Source organism: Pristiophorus japonicus, chromosome 7 (genome assembly GCF_044704955.1).
Source record: "Pristiophorus japonicus isolate sPriJap1 chromosome 7, sPriJap1.hap1, whole genome shotgun sequence".
NCBI lineage: Eukaryota > Metazoa > Chordata > Chondrichthyes > Pristiophoridae > Pristiophorus > Pristiophorus japonicus.
This window is the reverse complement of record NC_091983.1, coordinates 11,048,452-11,070,924: the sequence shown is the minus strand read 5'-3', so window position 1 is coordinate 11,070,924 and position 22,473 is coordinate 11,048,452. Positions and strand designations below refer to the sequence as shown.

Below are 22,473 nucleotides of genomic sequence, written 5' to 3'. Positions count from 1 at the left end.
CATAAGGTGCGCCGATTTTGTGGACTAAAAGGGCGCCGAAAACTTACCTTGTGATTCTGCGAGCTCCTCAGGATGTCTTCGGCCTCGGCGCGGTGCAGCACAAGGGGTCGGGAGCGGAGCCAGGTCCCGGCGCTGAAAACAGTGCAGGGACCTCTGCACATGCGCACACACTGCAGTAGCTCCTCGCAGCCCGAATCTGTGCAGGCTGCGTGGGAGGGGCCCGAAGAACACCGCTCCTAGCCCTTACCGAATGGGCTCACCGGGTATTGAAGATCGAGACTCGGGCTTCCTTCCCGTTCAGCTTCCCACCCACCCCCCTCCCGTTCAGCTCCCCCAGGCTCCCTCTCTCCCGTTCATCATCCCCACCCTCTCCCTCATTCAGCTCCCCCGCTCCCCCCCCACCTCCCATTCAGCTTTCCCCCCCCCCCCATTAAGTTCTTCCCCCCACCGCCTCCCATTCAGCTCTCCCCGCTCTCTCTCCCATTCAGCTCCCCCCCCACCCTCCCATTCAGCTCTCTCCCCCCCCCCCACCCTCCCATTCAGCTCTCTCCCTCCCCCACCTTCCCATTCAGCTCCCCCTCCCCCACCTTCCCATTCAGCTCCCCCTCCCCCACCTTCCCATTCAGCTCCCCCTCCCCCACCTTCCCATTCAGCTCCCCCTCCCCCACCTTCCCATTCAGCTCCCCCTCCCCCACCTTCCCATTCAGCTCCCCCTCCCCCACCTTCCCATTCAGCTCCCCCTCCCCCACCTTCCCATTCAGCTCCCCCTCCCCCACCTTCCCATTGAGCTCCCCCTCCCCAACTTCCCATTCAGCTCCCCCTCCCCCACCTCCCCATTCAGCTCTCTCTCCCCCCCCCCCCACCTCCCCATTCAGCTCTCTCTCCCCCCCCCCCCACCTCCCCATTCAGCTCTCTTCCCCCCCCCTCTCCCATTCAGCTCTCTCCCCCCCCTCTCCCATTCAGCTCTCTCCCCCCCCTCTCCCATTCAGCTCTCTCCACCCCCCCCTCCCATTCAGCTTTCTCCAGCCCCCCTCTCATTCAGCTCTCTCCACAACCCCCTCTCCCATTCAGCTCTCTCCACCCACCCCCCCCTCCTATTCAGCTCTCTCTCCCCCAACCCCCCCCACCCCCTCCTATTCAGCTCTCTCCCCCCCACCCTCCGTCCCATTTAGCTCCCTCCCCCCACCCCTCACTGTCAGAAACACAGACACACTGACAGAGAGAGAGAGAGAGAGATACACACAGAGACAGAGACATACACACTGGGGGGGAGGGAATGGTGTGTGGCCCATCCCAGCACGCTGTTGGAGGGCTCCCGGTGCTGCAGTAGGTGAGTAGAGACTTAATTTTAAAAAAAAATAAAACATTATTTTTATTTTTTTGATTTATTGGTTGATTTATTAATTTATTTATCATTTATTATTGATGGCTCTTTATTTGTAAAAGTGAAGTGTTTAATGTTTGTAAACCCCCCTTCCCGCCATCTCTCGTTCCCTCCGCCTGATGTAGGCAAGGTTTTTCTGAGCGTACAGAAATCTACACTTACTCCATTCTAAGTTAGTTTGGAGTAAGTTTTCGCTGCCTAAACTTGCAAAACAGGTGTAAGTGGCTGGACACGCCCCCTTTTGAAAAAAAAATCTATTCTAAAATGAAACTATTCTAACTCACTAGAACTGGAGCAAACTAAATGCCGAGAATTGCAACTTCTAAGATGCTCCATTCTAAACTACTTGCTCCAAAAAAATAGGAGCAACTCAGGCCGAAACTTGAGTCCATCTATTTCAGTGTCTCGGCCAAGACTCGCTCAACTTTCACGGTGATTCATGCTGAGGAGATATGTGTTTCATTGTCGCCCCCTCCCCAATTTAAAATCCTCTGAGCCACGGGACTGAAATAATGGCCCTCCTCCATAAAGCAGCTATTTTATCATGCACATACTGGGGAAATTAAAAAAGATACCTGGTGACCTATGTGCCAGTTCGGGTAGGTCAAAAGGCACTGAATACAAGAGGCAAAGTAAACCATTTACTTTCACACAAGCATCAAAGAAAAGGTGGAATTCATGAGCAAAATGCCAATAATTTAAGAATGCTGCAGGCTCAGGTGACATTGGAATATCATTCTTTGCTCAATCTATTTTAATGCACCAATGCGGAGACCAAATTCTATTTATTTTTCAAAAGGCCAATATTCAATCAGGTTGAAAAGATTTCAAAGCATAGTGAGCAGTACAGACCTCAATGATCATTCTTCAACAGATTGCTTTACGGGCAGTAAAGACATTTATCGATCCCAATGAACAAAATACCGAGCTGGCCACGCAACTCTTGTGGCAACACTTTTCAGTATGAAGTATGATAGCAAATGTGTGCTCCTACTTCATTGTCATGTGGAAATTGGATTTTTACTCTTTTCTTTGAAGCATTAAAATACAGATGATATTAAAGAGAAGTTGTGGGGATGGGAGCAGGAAGTTATAAAGGAACAGAGGCAGAGTAAGTGAGTGGGCAAAACTATGGCAAATGGAGGGCAATGTGGAGAAGGCAAGGTCATCCACTTTCTTATAAGAAAGACAAATTGGAATATTTTCTTAATTCTGAGAGACTAGGAGCTGTGGAGCAAAGGGATTTACGTGTCTATGTACACAAATCATTAAAAGCTAGTGCACATGTACAAAAAAGCTAATGGAATGTTGGCCTTTATCTCGGGGCTGGAATACAGAGGGGAGGAAGTTTTGTTTCAATTGTAGACCCCACCTGGAACGCTGCCTTCAGTATTGGGCACCTAATCTCAGTAAGGCTATATTGGCCAGTGGTACAGACATTCACTATCCAGACCGACACACACGGAGTACACCCTGATAAAATGCAACATTCCCCACTGACACCTGGGAGTCCCTGGCCAAAGACCGCCCTTAGTGGAGGGCGCTGAGCACCTCGAGTCTCATCGCCGAGAGCATGCAGAATTCAAGCGCAGGCAGCGGAAAGAGCGTGCGGCAAACCAGTCCCACCCACCCCTTCCCTCAACGACTATCTGTCCCACCTGATAGGGACAGAGGCTCTCGTATTGGACTGTACAGCCACCTAAGGACTCATTTTAAGAGTGGAAGCAAGTCTTCCTCGATTCTGAGGGACTTCCTATGATGATGACGACGACGACGACGACCAGGGATAAAGGGTTCAATTATGAAGACAGGTTATATAAATTAAACTTGTATTTCCTCAAGTTTAGAGGATGGATGGGCGATCTAATTAAGATTTTTTTTTAAATGATAGTTTCTCTGTAGTTACCCTATTTCCTCTGGTGGGGAATCTAGAACAAGGGGGCATAATTTTATCAGAGCCAGGCCATTTAGGAGTGAAATCAGGAAGCATTTCTTCACACAAAGATAGCGTTTTCTCTCTGGAACTCTCCCCCCTAAAGCTGTGGATGTTGGGAGCTCAATTGAAATTTTCAAGACTGAGATCGATAAGAGTTTTGTTGGGTAAGGGGCTCAAGGGATATGGAGCAAAGGCAGGTAAATGGAGTTGAGGTACAGATCAGCCATAGTCTAATAGAATGGCGGAACAGGCCCGAGAAGCTGAATGGCGTCCTCCTACATATGAAATTAATGGGCAGGAATAGATCAGCTGATCGATTAAGCCTGTTCCCCCCCCCCTCCCCGCCGCCGTCCCCCCCCTCTGTTGCTATGCACAACAGGTCAGTTAACATTTCCTGACCATCTGAAATATTTACCCGTTTTTCTCTTTTGGATGCTGACTGACCTGCTGCGTATGTCCATCAACCTTTAATTTATTTCAGATTTCAGGCATGTGATTTTTCTTAACAGAGAACAAGGGAAATCTCCCCCTCAGCTGCACCAGGAATGGATTGATGCACCAAGAACGTAGAAAGGACAATGAGGGCAGTGTGTCTAATTCCCGGCCCCACCACACCGCCCCAGCCCAAACAGGCAGAGTGGATCCTTCACCAGGAGTCGGCATAGGCCCAGCATCAATATTATAGCCAGGTGAGAGAGGGCATTCTCTCCTCCCCTCCCAGATCCTCCTCGAACCATTGGGTGCTCGAGTGGAGGGCCACCTTGAGAGACTCGGCACTCAGTTGGACCCCTAAGGAGGGTCCGCGAACATCCAGGAGAGTCAAGTCTAGTTTTAACAATTTCAGCCTCCCCAGAATGATCTCCAATAGCAAGCCAGATGTACCAACACTAGCCAGGGGTGTGGCTAGAGACCTTTGAAGCCAACAGCTAGGCTCCCATTCCCACCCTCCTATACCAGCACAGGGCTCTGCCAGAGGGGGGGGTCGAATCAGGCAATGGCCTCAGATGGGAGATGTGCAGCCACCCCTCGGGTTCAACGTACACGAAGAACGCCTAATTTATCCTAACACGTCACACTTATCGTGTAGTTTAACTGGATGAATTCTACATACAATATATAAGAACATAAGAAATAGGAACAGGAGTACGCCATATGGCCTCTCGAGCCTGCTCCTCCATTCAATAAGATCATGGCTGATCCGATCATGGACTCGGCTCCACTTCCCCGCCGGCTCCCCATAACCCCTTATCCCCTTATCGTTTAAGAAACTGTCTATTTCTGTCTTAAATTTATTCAATGTCCCAGCTTCCACAGTGAATTCCGAGGCAGCGAATTCCACAGATTAACAACCCTCAGAAGAAACTTCTCATCTCAGTTCTAAATGGACGGTCCCTTATTCTAAGATCATGCCCTCTAGTTCTAGTCTCGCCCATCAGTGGAAACATCCTCCCTGCATCCACCACGTCAAGCCCCCTCATAGTCTTATACGTTTCGATAAGATCACCTCTCATTCTTCTGAATTCCAATGAGTAGAGGCCCAACCTCCTCAACCTTTCCTCATAAGTCAACCTCCTGATCTCCGGAATCAACCTAGTGAACCTTCTCTGAACTGCCTCCAAAGCAAGTATATGCTTTTGTAAATATGGAAATCAAAACTGCACGCAGTATTCCAGGTGTGGCCTTACCAATACCTTATATAGCTGTAGCAAGACGTCCCTGCTTTTATACTCCATCCCCTTTGCAATAAAGGCCAAGATTCCATTGCCCTTCCTGATCACTTGCTGCGTGATTTTTTTTTTTTTACTGAGCACTATTCGATCGCAAGGAAACAAGTTGGGCCACACGCAGGGGAATGCAATTATTCTTTTCTCTAAAGAAGTACGATGAAAGATGTTGCTGTGAATTACCTCTGAACACGATAAACCCGAGTCCACGGGGGGACAAGTGCGAGGATTCGAGCTACCAAGTCCACCAGGGTGCTGGGCGAGTAACTCTTGTATCTGCCAGTTTTCCACAGCTCATAAAGTCCGGTGCCACGGATCACCAGCGTGGGGTACAACTTCATGCCATCAGGGCGGAAAGCGGGATTCTCAAAGAACTCCTGGAACACAACGAACAATGAAAGTCATTAGAACAGGAGCGATCATGCGGCCATTCCGGACATCTTACTGCTAACTCATGTAAATGGCCCACACACTGAGTGGAACACTCCTGAGATTGAGAGAGTAAAGATGATGATGTGGTAAATCAGGAATCACAGCGACGTTACACCAAGCTGGTGGTTTTAACCCTGTCCAACCCTACAACACACTCCTCTCTCTCTCTCTCTCTCTCTCTCTCTCCCCCCACCCCACACCACCTGCAATCTCACTCTCCATTCCTCTGACTTTAGCCTCTTGAGCATCCCTCTTTGGCAGCCACGCCGTCAACTGCCTAGGCCCACGGTCTGAAATTCCTTCCCTAAGCCACTCCACCCCCTCTCCTCCTTAAAACCCACCTTTTGCCCAACCTTTTGATCATCCCTGCTTAAAACATTTCCTTCTTTGGCTCGGTGAAGCGCCTTGGGACTGTTTCCTACATTAACGCAAGTTGCTGCTGCTGTTGCAAATAATGATGGCAATGAGTGTATATTAGGATGAGCAAGTAATATAATATTACAACACTCAATTAGCAGCAGTCTAGGATACAACTCCCTCAGTGGGTTGCAATATTTCCTGTATACATATGCAATACTTGGTCTTCTGCTGGGAATAGGTGATATTGTGTGACCATTACTGCTTTAATGTGCACTAAAAGCCTTCAGTGGAGCAGTTGCCTCTACCTGAGGGAGTCTGTGCAGCAGAGATTAGGATCACAGAGTCCCAGTTCAAAGAGCAGAACTTGCATTAACTCTATAGAAAGCCACAGCACCAGAACTGAAAATTACAATACAAATTACAAGTGCAAAAAACCTCGGAGGATTTGCCACATGATATCTTGCTATGACTAATAATTTACCCTAATTAGGAGCCATTCTGGACATCTTACTGCTAAACTAATGTAAATGGCCCAGACACCAAGCGGAACACTCCAAAGATTGAGAGAGTAAAGATGATGTCGTAAATCAGGAAGCACAGTGAAGTTATATCACTGCAGGTCGGGGCTATAAATAGAGCTGGAGCGCCGGGCCCTGGAATATCGTGGGCGAAGGTGCGGCGAATGAGGTTACAGGGCTCAGAAGAGCCGAGGGCCCAGGGGCAGCACGGCCCAGCCCACACTGCTATGTGTGCGCGCACTAGGTCCGTGTAGCAGAGCAGGTCTCCAGTTGTCCTGGTTGACCCTTGCCACTGGATAAAGGCCGAGCTCTGTCGAGCCCGTGTGGTGGTTGATGTGCAACGGTCACCACACGTTAAAACAAATCCACGCACAGGCATCTTCTACCCCCTCAATTGGAGTTCAGGACTGGAACATCGGGTCCTTCATTGAAACATCTGTGAACTCTTGTGGAAGCAAGTCATCCTCGTTCGAGGGACTGCCTATGATGACTCTAATTATAGTTAAGGCAGACTGACCTGCCAATCCATGAAACGCCGATGTTTTACAGAAATTAGTTTGATAAGGTGTGAACTACCTGCCATTATATTGGAACAGGTTCATTCTGAAGGAATACTCTTGCCACAGCTCCTCGCGCATGATGTCTGCGTAGAGTTGATGTATGTGTTTTGGGCTGTAATAATAGTCAAACAATGCAGTGTATCTACTGGAGCAATACCTCAGGCGTCGCCTTTAATGAACATCACATTCACTGAGTCATTTACTCTCCGTATTACAACAATCTCGATGGCTACTGATTTATAGTCTTGCTGGCTCATTAAAATTGAACTGATCAATAGATACCATGTTAGCGGGTGGGCTTGTAGGCTGGTCTCCAGGGGCACAGGAGGATGCATTTCACCTTATTGTGCCCATCTCAGTGCTAGTTGTTCCACCAGAGCCATTTCTCTCCCATTTCTCTGATGTCTCTGCAAGATCCTGCAAATCCCCTGGGAGGACAGATGCACCAACGTTGGCGTCCTCGACCAGGGCAACATCCCCAGCATCGAAGCACTGACCACACTTGATCAACTCTGCTGGGTGGGCCACATTATTCGCATTCCTGCTACAAAACTCCCAAAGCAAGCGCTCTACTCGGAGCTCCTATACGGCAAGCGAACCCCAGGTGGGCAGAGGAAACGTTTCAAGGACACCCTCAAAGCCTCCTTGATAAAAATGCAACATCCCCACCGACACCTGGGAGTCCCTGGCCAAAGATCGCCCTAAGTGGAGGAAGTGCATCCGGGTGGGCGCTGAGCACCTCGAGTCTCATCGCCGAGAGCATGCAGAAACCAAGCTCAGGCAGCGGAAGGAGCATGCGGCAAACCTATCCCAACCACCCTTTCCTTTAACGACTGTCTGTGACGGAGACTGTAATTCCTGTATTGGACTGTTCAGTCACCCAAGAACTCATTTTTAGAGTCGAAGCAAGTCTTCTTCGATTTCAAGGGACTGCCTATGATGATGATCTCCCATTTCACATGAAGGCAGAAAGCATTGCTGAGGTATTAAATGAGTACTTTACCTAGGAAGAAGATGCTGCCAAAGTCAGTGAAAGGGGAGGTAGTTGAGATACTGAATGGGATAAAAATTGATAAAAAAGAGAAGGTATTAGAAAGGTTGGCTGTACTTAAACGTAGATAATTCACCAGGACCGGATGGGATGCATCCTAGGATGCTGAGGGAAGTAAAGGTGGAAATTGCAGAGGTACTGGCCATAATCTTCCAATCTTCACTCCAAAAAGTACTTCATTGGCTGTAAAGCGCTTTGAGTCGTCCGATGGTCATGAAAGGCGCTATAAAAATGCAAGTCTTTCTTTCTTTCCTTGGATAGGGAGGTGGTGCCAGAGGACTGGAGAATTGCAAATGTTACACCTTTGTTCAAAAAAGGGTCTAAGGATAAACCCAGCAACTACAGGCCAGTCAGTTTAACCTCGGTAGTGGGGAAGCTTTCAGAAACGATAATTCGGGACAAAATTAACAGTCACTTCGACAAGTATTAAGGAGAGCCAGCACAGGATGTGTTAAAGGCAAATCGTGTTTAACTAACTTGATTTGAGTTTTTGATGAGGTAACAGAGAGTTGATGAGGGCAATGTGGTTGATGGGATGTACATGAATTTCCAAAAGGCGTTTTATAAAGTGCTACGTAATTGGCTTTCCAGCAAAGTTGAAGCCCATGGAATAAAAGGGACAGTGGCAGCATGGATACGGAATTGGCTCAGTGACAGGAAACAGAGTAATGGTGAACGGTTGTTTTTTGGACTGGAGGAAGGTATACAGTGGTGTTCCCCAGGGGTCGGTTCTACGATCACTGCTTTTCTTGATATATATTAATGACTTAGACCTGGGTGCACAGGGCACAATTTCAAAATTTGCAGATGACACAAAACTTGGAAATATAGTGAACAGTGAGGAGAGAGTGATAGACTTCAAGAGGACAGACAGGCTGGTGGAATGGGGGGACTCGTGGCAGATGAAAATTAACGCAGAAAAATGCGAAGTGATTGGTATGAAGAACGAGGAGAGGCAATATAAACTAAAGGGTACAATTCTAAAGAGGGTGCAGGAAGAGAGAGACTTGGGCGTATATGAGCACAAATCGTTGGAAGGTGACAGGGCAGGTAGAGAAAGTGGTTAAAAAAAAAAAGCATACGGGATCCTGGGCTTCATAAATAGAGGCATAGAGTACAAAAGTGTGGGAATTATGATGCACCTGTATAAAACACTGGTTCAGTCTCAACTGGAGTACTGTGTCCAATACTGGACCTTGAACTTTAGGAAGGATGTGAAGGCCTTAGAGAGGGTACAGAAAAGATTTACAAGAATGGCTCCAGGGATGAGGGACTTCAGTTACGTGGATAGACTGGAGAAGCTGGGATTGTTCTCCCCAGAGAAAGTTGAGGGGAGATTTTATAGAGGTGTTCAACATCATTGAGGGCTCTAGACAAAGTAGATAGAGAGAAACTGCTCCCATTGGCAGAAGAGCTGAGAACCAGAGGACACAGATTTAAGGTGATTGGCAGAACCAAAGATGACATGAGGAAAAACCTTTATACACAGCGAGTAGTTAGGATCTGGAATTCACAGCCTGAAAGGGTGTGGAGGCATATTCAATTGTGGCTTTCAAAAGGGAATTGGACAAGTACCTGAAGGAAAACAATTTACAGGGCTACAGGGGAAAGGGCAGGGGAGTGGGACTAGCTGAGGTGTTCTTGCAGACTTGGCACAGGCTCGACAGGCCGACTGACCACATTCTGTATTGTAACCATTCTATGATTTCCTTGCCTTTTCACCATAGGATCAGAGCTTCTATAATTACATGCAGTTACACTACAAATCTATAATGGACTTCACAGCAGTATGCGTTGCTTGCCTATCTATTCTATCTCAGCTCCAGGAATGCTAGGTAGTCAAACTGGATGCTTCTAGTGGAACAGCCAGAGGCAGAGACCGAGAAACCAATAGTAGTTACAGGAACCTCTATCCCTGGCTCTCAAAATCATCTCCTTTGTACAAGGAGACCAGCAGCAATGCCTGCATACATGCAAGGTTTGCCCAAAAGTCACGCTTGCGACTTGACCACAACCTCACCCGTGGTCGCTGATGTTGGGAGGCTCTGCACAGGCCAGTGAAAATCAGATTGCCCGCGCAGCACTGGTGTCGTGCGTATTTTCGGCCTGAGGTAGTGCTGTCTGCTGAGTCATTATGGTCCTTCACAAGGTATTCAGTGCGCTGTGACCGGTCGTGCGACTGATCTGCTTACCAGTTGACTGACTACAATCTCCTTTGGGCTAGCGTGCACCTGGGTGAATGTAGCCACAGAGTGAGTGACTCAGCATCCTGTGCAGTTCGTCCCTCCTCTGCTCACATGCAAACACCAATGCAGCATGTCATCAATGCATTTCTGTCTGCACTGTTCGATGCATCGAGTTTCAAATGAGACGTTAAACCGAGGCTCCGCCTGCCCTCTCAAGTGGACGTAAAATATCCCATGGCACTATTTCGAAGAGGAACCGCGGAGTTCTGCCCAATATTTATCCCTCAACCAACGTCACTAAAATAGATTATCTGGTCATTTATTGTAGGCCCAGTCTGGCAGCTATGTCCTTTAGAGGTGCTACCGAGCCACTCTTGATGATTGCCATTGAAGTCCCCCCCACAGAATACATTCTGTGCCCTTGCTACTCTCGGTGCTTCTTCCAAGTGGTGTTCAACATGGAGCGATATTAATTCATCAGCTGAGGAAGGGTGGTAGATGGTAATCAGCAGCAGGTTTCCTTGCCCATGCTTGACCTGAACTCATGAGACTTTGAGGTTTGGAGTTAATGTTAAGGACTCCCAGGGTGATTCCCTCCCGTATATTACTGTGCCGCCACCTCAGGTGGTGATCGAGTAGTCTGGGACATTGGCTGAAAGGTATGATTCAGTGAGTTTGGCACAAGTCCCTAGATGTTCGTGACGATGACTTTGCAGGGTCGACTTGGCTGGGTGTGCCGTTGCCGTGTCCGTAGTTGGAGTCGCATATAGGCCAGACCAGGTAAGGACGGAAGATTTCCTTCCCTAAAAGGACATAAGTGAACCAATGGATTCTTACAACAATCTGATAGCAACTTTTTATTCCAGATTTATTTAATTAACTGAAATTAAATTCTCCAGCTGCCATTATGGGATTTGAACTTGCATCTCTGGATCTTGGCCTCTAGATTACTAGTCCAGTAACATAACCACTCATCATCATCACAGGTAGTCCCTCGGAATCGAGGAAGACTTGCTTCCACTCTAAAAATGAGTCCTTAGGTGGCTGAACAGTCCAATGCGAGAGCCACAGTCCCTGCCACAGGTGGGACACATAGTCGTTGAGGGAAGGGGTGGGTGGGAAGGTTTGCCGCACGCTCTTTCCGCTGCCTGCGCTTGGTTTCTACATGCTCTCGGCGTTGAGACCCCTCCCAGATGCACTTCCTCCACTTATGGCGGTCTTTGGCCAGGGACTCCCAGATGTCGGTGGGGATGCTACACTTTATCAGGGAGGATTTGAGGGTGTCCTTGTAATGTTTCCTCTGCCCACCTTTGCCGTGAAGGAGTTCCAAGTAGAGCGCTTGCTTTGGGAGACTCGTGTCTGGCATGCGAACAATGTGACCTGCCCAGCTGAGCTGATCAAGTGTGGTCAGTGCTTTGATGCTGGGGATGTTGGCCTGGTCGAGGACGCTAATGTTGGTACGTCTGTCCTCCCAGGGGATTTGCAGGATCTTGCGGAGACATCGTTGGTGGTATTTCTCCAGCGACTATGCTACCGTTCCCTACACTATAAGAGAACAAGTTCAGGCAGCAGCATGTGAAAAGAAGGACTAGGATTTTGAAAAGTCATAAAACCCCCATTATCTACTGTTGGGCTGTACTTCATAAATTGAATTCAAAGTTCTGTGTTGTGTGGATAAATCTCTCACCCCTGCAGCAACCCTAAATGTGATAAACTGTCAATCAAACCGAGGCGTGGAGAATAAAGCAGACTGCACAAGTGGAGATGTAAACAGGTTAATCCTTCAAGTTAATTTACCATCCGCAAAGCACAATAAGGCAGGCCAGACAACGGGATAATCAAACTATCTACCCTTTACATCAATTCTCGCGCACAGTCCCAATAATTTTCCCTTATACTGACTACAGGGAATGTATGCTTTCTTCAATCTATCCATCTATAAATCGTACGAGAAGGCAGTAAAATCTACGATTGTTCCGCAGCACCTTAATATAAAATATATATTACGGCACTGGGAGTGGAGCGTTAAAGGAGTGGGAACAGCCCGAGGGAGGAGCGTTGCAGGAACGGGAACAGCCCGAGGGAGGAGCGTTACGGGAACGGCCAGAGGGAAGAGCGTTACAGGAACGGGAACGGCCCGAGGGAGGAGCGTTACAGGAACGGGAACGGCCCGAGGGAGGAGCGTCACAGGAACGGGAACGGCCCGAGGGAGGAGCGTCACGGGAACGGGAACGGCCCGAGGGAGGAGCGTCACGGGAACGGGAACGGCCCGAGGGAGGAGCGTCACGGGAACGGGAACGGCCCGAGGGAGGAGCGTCACGGGAACGGGAACGGCCCGAGGGAGGAGCGTCACGGGAACGGGAACGGCCCGAGGGAGGAGCGTCACGGGAACGGGAACGGCCCGAGGGAGGAGCGTCACGGGAACGGGAACGGCCCGAGGGAGGAGCGTTACGGGAACGGGAACGGCCCGAGGGAGGAGCGTTACGGGAACGGGAACGGCCCGAGGGAGGAGCGTTACGGGAACGGGAACGGCCCGAGGGAGGAGCGTCACAGGAACGGGAACGGCCCGAGGGAGGAGCGTCACAGGAACGGGAACGGCCCGAGGGAGGAGCGTCACGGGAACGGCCCGAGGGAGGAGCGTCACGGGAACGGCCCGAGGGAGGAGCGTCACGGGAACGGCCCGAGGGAGGAGCGTCACGGGAACGGCCCGAGGGAGGAGCGTCACGGGAACGGCCCGAGGGAGGAGCGTCACGGGAACGGCCCGAGGGAGGAGCGTCACGGGAACGGCCCGAGGGAGGAGCGTCACGGGAACGGCCCGAGGGAGGAGCGTCACGGGAACGGCCCGAGGGAGGAGCGTCACGGGAACGGCCCGAGGGAGGAGCATTAAAGGAACGAGAACAGCCCGAGGGAGGAGCATTAAAGGAACGAGAACGGCCCGAGAGAGGAGCATTAAAGGAACGAGAACAGCCCGAGGGAGGAGCATTAAAGGAACGAGAACGGCCCGAGAGAGGAGCATCAAAGGAACGAGAACGGCCCGAGGGAGGAGCATTAAAGGAACGAGAACAGCCCGAGGGAGGAGCATTAAAGGAACGAGAACGGCCCGAGAGAGGAGCATCAAAGGAACGAGAACGGCCCGAGAGAGGAGCATTAAAGGAGCGGGAACGGCCCGAGAGAGGAGTATTAATGGTGCAGTAACTCCTACCTGAGGTGGTGGTGTTGGGCCACCGCCTTGAGCCACTGTTGGTAGTGTGATACAACAACAGCTTGCATTAATGTAGCCCCCCCCCCGCCAATTATCAAGTCACAGATAGATAGATTTTTAACCAATAAGGGAATTAAGGGTTATGGGGAGCGGGCGGGTAAGTGGAGCTGAGTCCACGGCCAAATCAGCCATGATCTTGTTGAATGGCGGAGCAGGCTCGAGGGGCTAGATGGCCTACTCCTGTTCCTAATTCTTATGTTCTTATGAAAGATAAAACACACTCCCACTGTCAGCACATTGGTGAGGATTAATGCCCCAATTTTACCAGCAGGTGTAAATGAGGTCGTCTCTGCTCAGAGATGCTAAGACCATTTAAAGAGATTGATTTTGCCAGCAGCCTTACTCAATTTCAACATGAATGAGCAAAGTTGAGCTGGGGATAGTGGAAGTGTGTTTTATCTTTTCCTACCATAGGTGCTAAATTAATGCAAGTTGTTGTTGTATCACACTACCAACAGTGGCTCAAGGCGGCGGCCCAACACCACCTTCTCAGGGCAACTAGTGATGGGCAATAAATGCCGGCCTTGCCAGCAATGCCCATATCCCTGAGTGGCAGTCCAAGGACCATGGAACTATACAAGCAGCACTTCCATTGTATGTTGCAACTTCCTTAGCCCTAAAATTCAGTTTGTGTTGATCTGGAATGCACTGCCCGAAAGGGCGATGGAAGCTGATTCAACCGGAACGCTCAAAAGGGAATTGGATCAATACTTGGAAAAAATTAACAGCTTGTAGGAAAAGAGCAGGGGAGTGGGACCAATTGGGTAAGCTCGTTCAAAGAGCTGGCACCAGCATGATGGGCCGAATGGCCTCCTTCTGTGATGTATCATTCTATGTCAGACTCTCGGTGTTAGTGATGCCCAATGCATCAGTGACAGAGTCTGATGTATGCTGTGGAGAACATAAGGAGTAGACCATACGGCCCCTTGAGCCTGCTCCACCATTCACCATCAGGGCTGAACTTCTACATCAACTCCACTTTCCTGCCCGATCTCCATATCACTTGATTCCCTTAGTGCCCCAAAATCTATTGATCTCAGTCTTAAATATACTCAACAATTCACCATCCACAGCTCTCCGGGGTAGAGAATTCCAAAGATTCACAACCCTCAGTGAATACATTTCTCCTCATTTCAGTCCTAAATGGTCAAACCTCCCCTCCCACCCCACCCTCCTCATCCTGAGACTAAGACCCCTAGTTCTAGACTCTCCACCAAGAGAAACAGCCTCTCAGTATCTATCCTGTCATGCCCTCCAAGAATTTTACACTTTTCAATGAGATCACCTCACTTCTAAACTCCAGAGAATAAGATTCTACTCAATCTCTCCTCAGAGGACAGCCCTCTCATCCCAATCTAGTGAACCTATGTTTAACTTCCTCTAAGGCAAGTATATCCCTTTCTTAGGTAAGGAGACCAAAACTATACACAGTGCTCCATATATCTTACCAAAGCTCTACACAATTGCAGCAAGACTTCCTTACTCTTATACCGCAACCCTCTTGCAATAAGGGCAATTTGCCTTCCTAATTGCTGGCTGTACCTGCTGGATCTGTGATTTGTGCACAAGGTCACCAGAATCCCTCGCAATCCCAACACTTACTACTTGCTCACCTTTTAAAAAATATTGTGCTTTCCCATTCTTCCTACCAAAGTGGATAATTTCATACTTCCCACACCTTCCATCTCAACTCATCATGTTCTCTCTCCTCTGAATTCACTACCCTCCTGTCCTCCCTTAACCTCTCCCTCCATGTAAATTCCTCAACCCATATTCACGCCCAACCCCCTTGACCTTGCACTCTCTCGTGGCCTTGCTATTCCAACTGTATCAATTAAAGATAAAGCCATCTCTGACCATTTCCTTGTATCGCTCTCGACCCACATTCCCCTTCACCAATCCAAACCTACTTCTGCATCCGCCCCTGGAAAAAAAACTCTCCAAATTCTATTACAACTGCACTTATCAACTCGAAACTTTCCAACCTTTGGCCCTCTTTTAACAATGACATTTCTTCAGCCACTGATCTGCTCAATCACACCCTCACTACCAGCTTTGATGCCCTAATCCTTATTAAAATGATTACTCTCTCCGACCCTTACCGTTCCCCCTGGTACAGCCCTCATCTTCGCTCTCTCAAGTCAAAAGGGCGTAGACTTGAACAGATTTGGCGGACAAATGATGATGATCATAAGTGATCCCTCGAAACGAGGATGACTTGCTTCCACGCCAAAAAAGGATACGTTCACAGGTGTTCCAATGAAGGACCTAAAGCGGACAATTGGTTTAGCCATTCACCGCCAGATCTGGCTCGAACACACAAAACACTATCGGTTCTTACGCTTGTCTACAAAAACTGCTCACTCAGGATCATTCTGGATTGCAAAAATAACCCCAGGCTATTCTTCTCTACTGCTAATCGTCTCCTTAACCCTCTCCCCTGTCTCCACCACACTCACCTCCAACAAGTGTGAGGAGCTCATGGACTTCTTTGTATCAGAGATTGAGAACATCCGATCAGCTGCCTGAGTTCCCTTCCTTCACCTAGCCCACAGGGCCAAACTTCATCTAACGCTCCCACCTGTCCTAGCCCTAAATTCCTATTTTTCTCTAGTTTCTCTTTGATCTCCCCTCTTTATCTCTCCAAACTCATCTTATCCATCAGACCCACTTCCTGCTCTCTTGACCCTATTGCCACTAAACTGCTGACTAGCCAACTTCCTTTTCTGGCTCCCATGTTAGCCGACATTGTTAATGGTCTCTGTCCTCAGGTACTGTTCCCCTCTCCTTCAAATCTGCTGACATCACCCCTCTCCTCAAAAAACCAAAGCTTGACATGGTCACTATTCACGTCATACTAAATAAACCTGTTAATAATCCATACACAATGCTTGCCCCATCTATAGTGGGGGGGGGGGGGGGGGGAAGGATGCACTTCGGCTAGGGGAGGCATGCACTTGGGCTAGGGGAGGCATGCACTTGGACTGGGGTAAGACACTTTTGGCTGGCCCTTGCTGTCTTCTGGGGAGCTCTGTCCTCTGTCACTTCAGGAAGTCAAAGTGGATTAAGTCACAATTTGCAAAGTCAGTGAAACCTTGGGATGGGCGGTTCCAGTTACACACTCCTGTGAAACTTCAAGGTATGGCTTATCCTCCAAGGGGACCAATTATAGCCAAAGGGTGGAGCATGGTGGCCAATTTGGCAGTATAAATCAGCGCGTCCTTAAACAGGTTACCGTGCTCCTTTTCTTGTATAAAATGAAGACACTATTAGATGGTAAAGACTACAGCGATTATTTGGGCAAAGGAGGACCCAGCTGAAGAACACTTACAATGAACTGTTCGATGTCTCTCTCCAGGCCGACGTTAGGCAGGTCAGGCATCATGTGTGCCACGACTTTAAAGCCAGCATCCTTTGCCAGCTGGAATGACTCACACACGGCCCTGACAGTGTGGCCCCTGCAGAAAGAAGCAAAGGATTAGCCAGGCGAGTCATAAGCTCTCTGTAGCGTGACCCTGGAGGCATGCATCAGAAGGACATAGTCAAACAGCAGGGTCTCAACACCATCGGGATCCAAAATAAAATTACATTAAAGTTTTCTCTTATATGTGCCAAAGGCTTAAAGCATTTTTTTTTTTAAATCGCACTGCATCACCATCAGACACGGCTTTGTTCTTGAATCACAGTCTACTTCACCAAATCCCAGTTTCAGCTGTGGGTTTTGGCAACCTTGCAGTTGTGTCTGGATGGGTATAGGACAGTTAGAAAGTGATAGCATTTTCCTCCACACACCAGACCAATCTTCACTTTGCACTCAGCTCCTATCTCATCTCCCAGTAGCTGTCAGTGGACTCGAGGTTGGCCACCAACTGGGCTCACAGGCAACACTGGCTGATTGTCTGTCCCTTGGGTCCAGGGACAATGGAGAGGGAGAGACTGATTATGGGGCAAGGGGAGGGATGTAGACAGGGTGAGACTAACTATGGGACAAGGGGAGGGATGTAGAGAGGGTGAGACTGAGTATGGGACAAGGGGAGGGATGTTGACAGGGTGAGACTAACTATGGGACAAGGGGAGGGATGTAGAGAGGGTGAGACTGAGTATGGGAAAAGGGGAGGGATGTACAGAGTGAGGGACTGACTATGGGACAAGAGGAGGGACATAACATGAAAGAGAAACTTGCATTTATATAGAGCCTTTCATGACCACCAGACGTCTCAAAGCACTTTACAGCCAATTAAGTACTTTTGGAGTACAATCACTGTTGTAACGTCGGAAACACGGCAGCCAACTCCCACAAACAACAATGTGATAATGATCAGATAATCTGTTTTGGTGATGTTAATTGAGGGATAAATATTGGCCAGGACACCGGGGATAACTCCCCTGCTCTGCTTCGAAATAGTGCCGTGGGATCTTGTATGTCCACCTGAGGTTTAACGTCTCATCTGAAAGGCGGCACCTCTGACAGTGCAGGACTCCCTCAGCACTGCACTGGAGCGTCAACCTAGATTTCGGTGCTCAAGTTCAACTTGAAAGGGAGAAACACGAAACAGCTAAGATTCTAGATTTAGGTAAGGCCGACTTCAACGGGACTGCACACTGTAAACTGGGCAAAACAACAGATCAGTGGGAGATGTTGTGATACCTGAAGGCAATTCAGAGAAGGTTCACTCGGTTGATTCCGGAGATGAAGGGGTTGACTTCTGAAGAAAGGTTGAGCAGGTTGGGCCTGTACTCTGAGAGGTGATCTTATTGAGACATATAAGATAATGAGGGGGCTCGACAAGGTAGATGCAGAGAGGATGTTTCCACTCATGGGGGAATCTAGAACTCGGAGTCACAGTTTTAGAATAAGGGGCCACCCATTTAAAATTGAGATGAAGAGGAATTTCTTCTCTCAGAGCGTTGTAAATCTGTGGAATTCACTGCCCCAGAGAGCTGTGGAGGCTGGGTCATTGAATATATTTAAGGTGTAGATAGACAGATGTTTGAGTGATAAGGGGGTAAAGGGCTATGGGGGGCGGGCAGAGAAGTGGAGCTGAGTCCATGATCAGATCAGCCATGATCTTACTGAATGGCGGAGCAGGCTTGAGGGGCAAAATGGCCTACTCCTGCTCCTATTTATGTTCCTATGTACCCAAGGGACAAGAGTGCCAAAAAAAACCCAGCCATGGACAACTAAAGAGGTAAGGAACAGCATATAACTAAAGTAAAGGGCGTACAAAAATGCAAAAAACAGCAGAGATCATGGTGAATGGGAAAAATACAAAGAACTGAAATGGGTCACAAATTGGACAGTAAGTACTATAAAAAGGCAGTATGAGAAGAAACTTTCAAAGGATATCAAAATCCATAGGAATAAATGTTACAGCTACATTAGGAAAAAGAGGGTGGTCAGGAGCAATGCTGGCCCCTTATAACCTGAAAGTGGTGATACTGTCAGTGACAATGGGGAAATGACGGACATGTTGAATAATTACATTGCAGCAGTATTTTCAGTAGAAGAGGATAGCATGCCAGAAATCCCGAAGAAACTAATACTGAATCGGGGACAGAGACTCAATAAAATTGACGCAAATAAGATAACAGTAATGCAGAAAATAATGGCACTAAAGAGTGACATACCCCAGGGCCAGATGGTTTCCATCCCAAGGTTTTAAAGGAAGTAGGTGAACACATTGCAGATGCCCCAACTATAATCTTCCAAAGTTCGACCGATTCAGGAACCATTCCTTTAGATTGGAACATTGTGCCTGTCACTCCGCTTTTTAAGAACAGCGAGGGGGAGAAACCAGGCAATTATAGACCAGTTAGCCTAATATCTGTTGTCGGGAAATTGCTAGAATCTATAATTAAGGATAGGGTGACTGAACACCTCAAAAATGTTCAGTTGATCAGACAGAGCCAGCATGGATTTGTGAAAGGTAGGTCATGTCTGACAAATCTGATAAAAAAAATTTAAGAAGTGACTAAAGTATTGGACAGGGGAATGTCTATGGATGTTATTTATATGGACTTCCAGATGGCATTCGATAAAGTTCCAAACAAGAGACTGTTAACTAAGGTAGAAACTCATGGAATTAAGAGCAAATTATTGACCTGGTTAGGAAATTGGCTGAGCGGCAGGAGACAGAGAGTAGGGATAATGGGTAGGTACTCAAATCAGTGACTAATGGTGTCCCGTAGAGATCTGTGTTGGGGCCTCAACTATTCACTGTATTTAATAACGACTTAGATGATGGCATAGAAAGTCATATATCCAAATTTGCCAATGACACAAAGATAGGTGGAATTCTAGGCAGTGCAAGTGGAAACAGAAAATTGCAAAGGGATATTGATAGATTAAATGAATGGGCAAAACTGAGGCAAATGGATTCCAAAGTAAGCAAAAGGATAGAACAGGGTACTTTCTAAATGATGAAAAGCTAAAATCAGTGGATGTGTAATGAGACTTGAGGGTTCAAGAACATAGATCATTAAAATGTCGTGAACAGGTACAGAAAATAATCAAAAAGGATAATGGAATGCTGGCCTTTATAGCTATAGGACTAGACTACAAGGGGGTAGTTGTTGTGCTGCAGTTACCCTGGTTAGACCACACCTGGAGCACTGTGAGCAGTTCTGGGCACCACATCTTAGGAAGGATATATTGGCCTTGGAGGGAGTGCAGCGTAGGTTTACCAGAATGATACCCGGACTTCAAGGGTTAAGTTACGAGGAGAGATTACACAAATTATAGTTGTATTCCCTAGAATTTAGACGGTTAAAGGGTGATCTGATCGAAGTTTTCAGGATATTAAGGGGAACAGAAAGGGTAGAGAGAGAGAGAAACTATTTACACTGGTTGGGGAGTCTAGGACTGGGAAACATATTCTAAAAATTAAGAGCCAGGCCTTTCAGGAGTGAAATTAGGAAACACTTTACACACAAAGGGTGGTAGAAGTTTGGAACTCTCTTCCGCAAATGTCAACTGATGCTAGATCAATTGTTAATTTTTAAATCTGAGATTAATAGATTTTTGCTAACCAAAGGTATTCTTGGATATGGGGCAAAGATGGGTATATGGGGTTAGTTCACAGATCAGCCATGATCCCACGAATGGCGGAACAGGCTCAAGGGACTAAATGGTCTATTCCAAAGCGGAGTGGCACTTTTGAAAATGTCCGAGTGAAGTGTTTGGGTTTTGAAGCATGCCCCACCTGTTGGTGTCTCTGGCCACATCCTCGTAGACACTCTGCACCCCAATCTCCAGCCGCGTACACCCGTACTGCAGCATGTCACCGAGATGCCGTTTCAGGCAGTAGTCTGGTCTGGTCTCAATGGTGATCCCAACGCACTTGGTATTGCTGCGCTCAGAGTACCTGAAATCATTTTTAAAACCAATTCATTAATCCAAAGGTCATCGAGATAGAGGCCACGGTAAAATAGCGAGCAGATCCCACACACAGCGCCAGCTCCAAACACTATACAGGTGGCAGTCACCAACACGATCGGCACCCGTGAAAAGCACTTAAATAACTTACAAAATCAAATATTGTCAGAGATAATGGGGGAAAACATTCCACTGTTAATTATCTTCCCCCTGTGGGGCACCCTTCACCCACGTGACCGGCTTAGTTTATCTGTTGGGAGGGGCAGGGGGCCAGCCCGAGGCCGCTCTCCTCATTCCCTGTGAACCCTGGCTCAAACTGCACCATATAACGCAGCACTGGCCACCCGAGAAACTGCAGCTACGAAGCTGCCCCCTCACACAGCACACTGAAGCCTCAATATAGAAACTCTCTGTAACTCAGCCCACTACCTCTGCCCGTCGTCAGCAGCCCCTGGATTGCATCGGACTGCACTTTCATCATGTCCAGCAAAACATCCGGATTGTCAGATTGAGAACAAAAAGAGAGAAGTCATCTTGCAGCAGGTGATGTACTGTACAAACATTCAGGAGTGGAACCCTGCCCTCAGAGAGCCTGAGCCGGAGGGTGGGGGGGGAGCGAGGGTGCCCCCAGAGTGCCCGAGCAGGGGAGGCCCTGTGCCCCCAAAGTGCCCGAGCCGGGGGGGGCCCCGTGCCTCCAGAGTGCCCAGCAGGGGAGGCCCTGTGCCCCCAAAGTGCCCGAGCCAGGGGGGGGGGGGGCCCGTGCCTCCAGAGTGCCCAGCAGGGGAGGGGGTCCTGCCCAGGTCTTGCATTTATTGATTTCACACCCTGCCAGCGGAGGTCAATCTGTAAGATGGATTCTGTGCACAGCGACAGGTGACATTTTATCTAAGTACTAGTTACCATTCTCTACTGTGCACCTCCCAGAGCACACACCGAGTTACACCGAGACTACAGCACATAAACAGGCCATTCGGCCCAACAGGTCTATGCCGGTGTTTATGCTCCATACGAGTCTCCTGCCACTCCTCTTCATCTTACCCTATCTGCATATCCCTCTATTTCTCTCTCAATCATGTGTTTAACTAGCTTCCCCTTAAATGCATCCATGCTATTCGCCTCAATTACTCCCTGTAGTAGCAAGTAAAGTTATTTCTCTCAGAGTTAACTGCGGAGTTAAACCAGCAGCAGTCGAACACGAGAGGAATATTTCCACTGATGGTGCAGTATACTGAATAGTCACCTTTTACTTCTCGGCAAAAAGTGAAAGACACTAGCTTTAATTCTCAAAGCTCAAAAGCAATACAACAATCTGCCTGAATGAAGGGCATCAATCCAATTTTTGGTGCTGCACTGACCTCCCCATTAGAGCCTGTTACATTAACCCGTTCGGTTCTCCTAATTTGAAGTACTGCCGTGACAATCAGGATTTGTGCTCTGGATAGTAAAGTAGCTGCCCAATTTCTTACAGGTTTGTGCAAGTCGATTCAGACAGTTCAATTCACATAACCATCCAATAACTGAGAAACAGTTTGATGCAGAGCACAATCCATTGCTTAAGTGTCACTCTTGATCGGTGGCAGCAACACCTTGCATTTATAGAGCGCCTTTCACATAATGCAGTAAAACATCCCGCGGCGCCGTACAGCAGTGTAACCAGACAAAAAGTGACACTGGCCCAAAAGGAG

At 48.3% G+C, this 22,473-nt stretch overlaps 1 protein-coding gene across 3 annotated transcripts in view; it reads right to left on the bottom strand.

Moving 5' to 3' along the window:
- Positions 1-22,473, bottom strand: part of elp3 (elongator acetyltransferase complex subunit 3) — a 210,368-nt gene that overhangs the window by 60,215 nt on the left and 127,680 nt on the right. For all 3 annotated transcript variants that reach the window (XM_070884784.1, XM_070884782.1, XM_070884783.1), the window contains exons 8-10: positions 20,616-20,777; positions 16,745-16,871; positions 5,228-5,421 (exon numbers count right to left, since the gene is read on the bottom strand). In XM_070884784.1, coding sequence (XP_070740885.1) covers positions 5,228-5,421; positions 16,745-16,871; positions 20,616-20,777 — 483 coding nt within the window. The remainder of the gene's footprint in view (positions 1-5,227; positions 5,422-16,744; positions 16,872-20,615; positions 20,778-22,473) is intronic.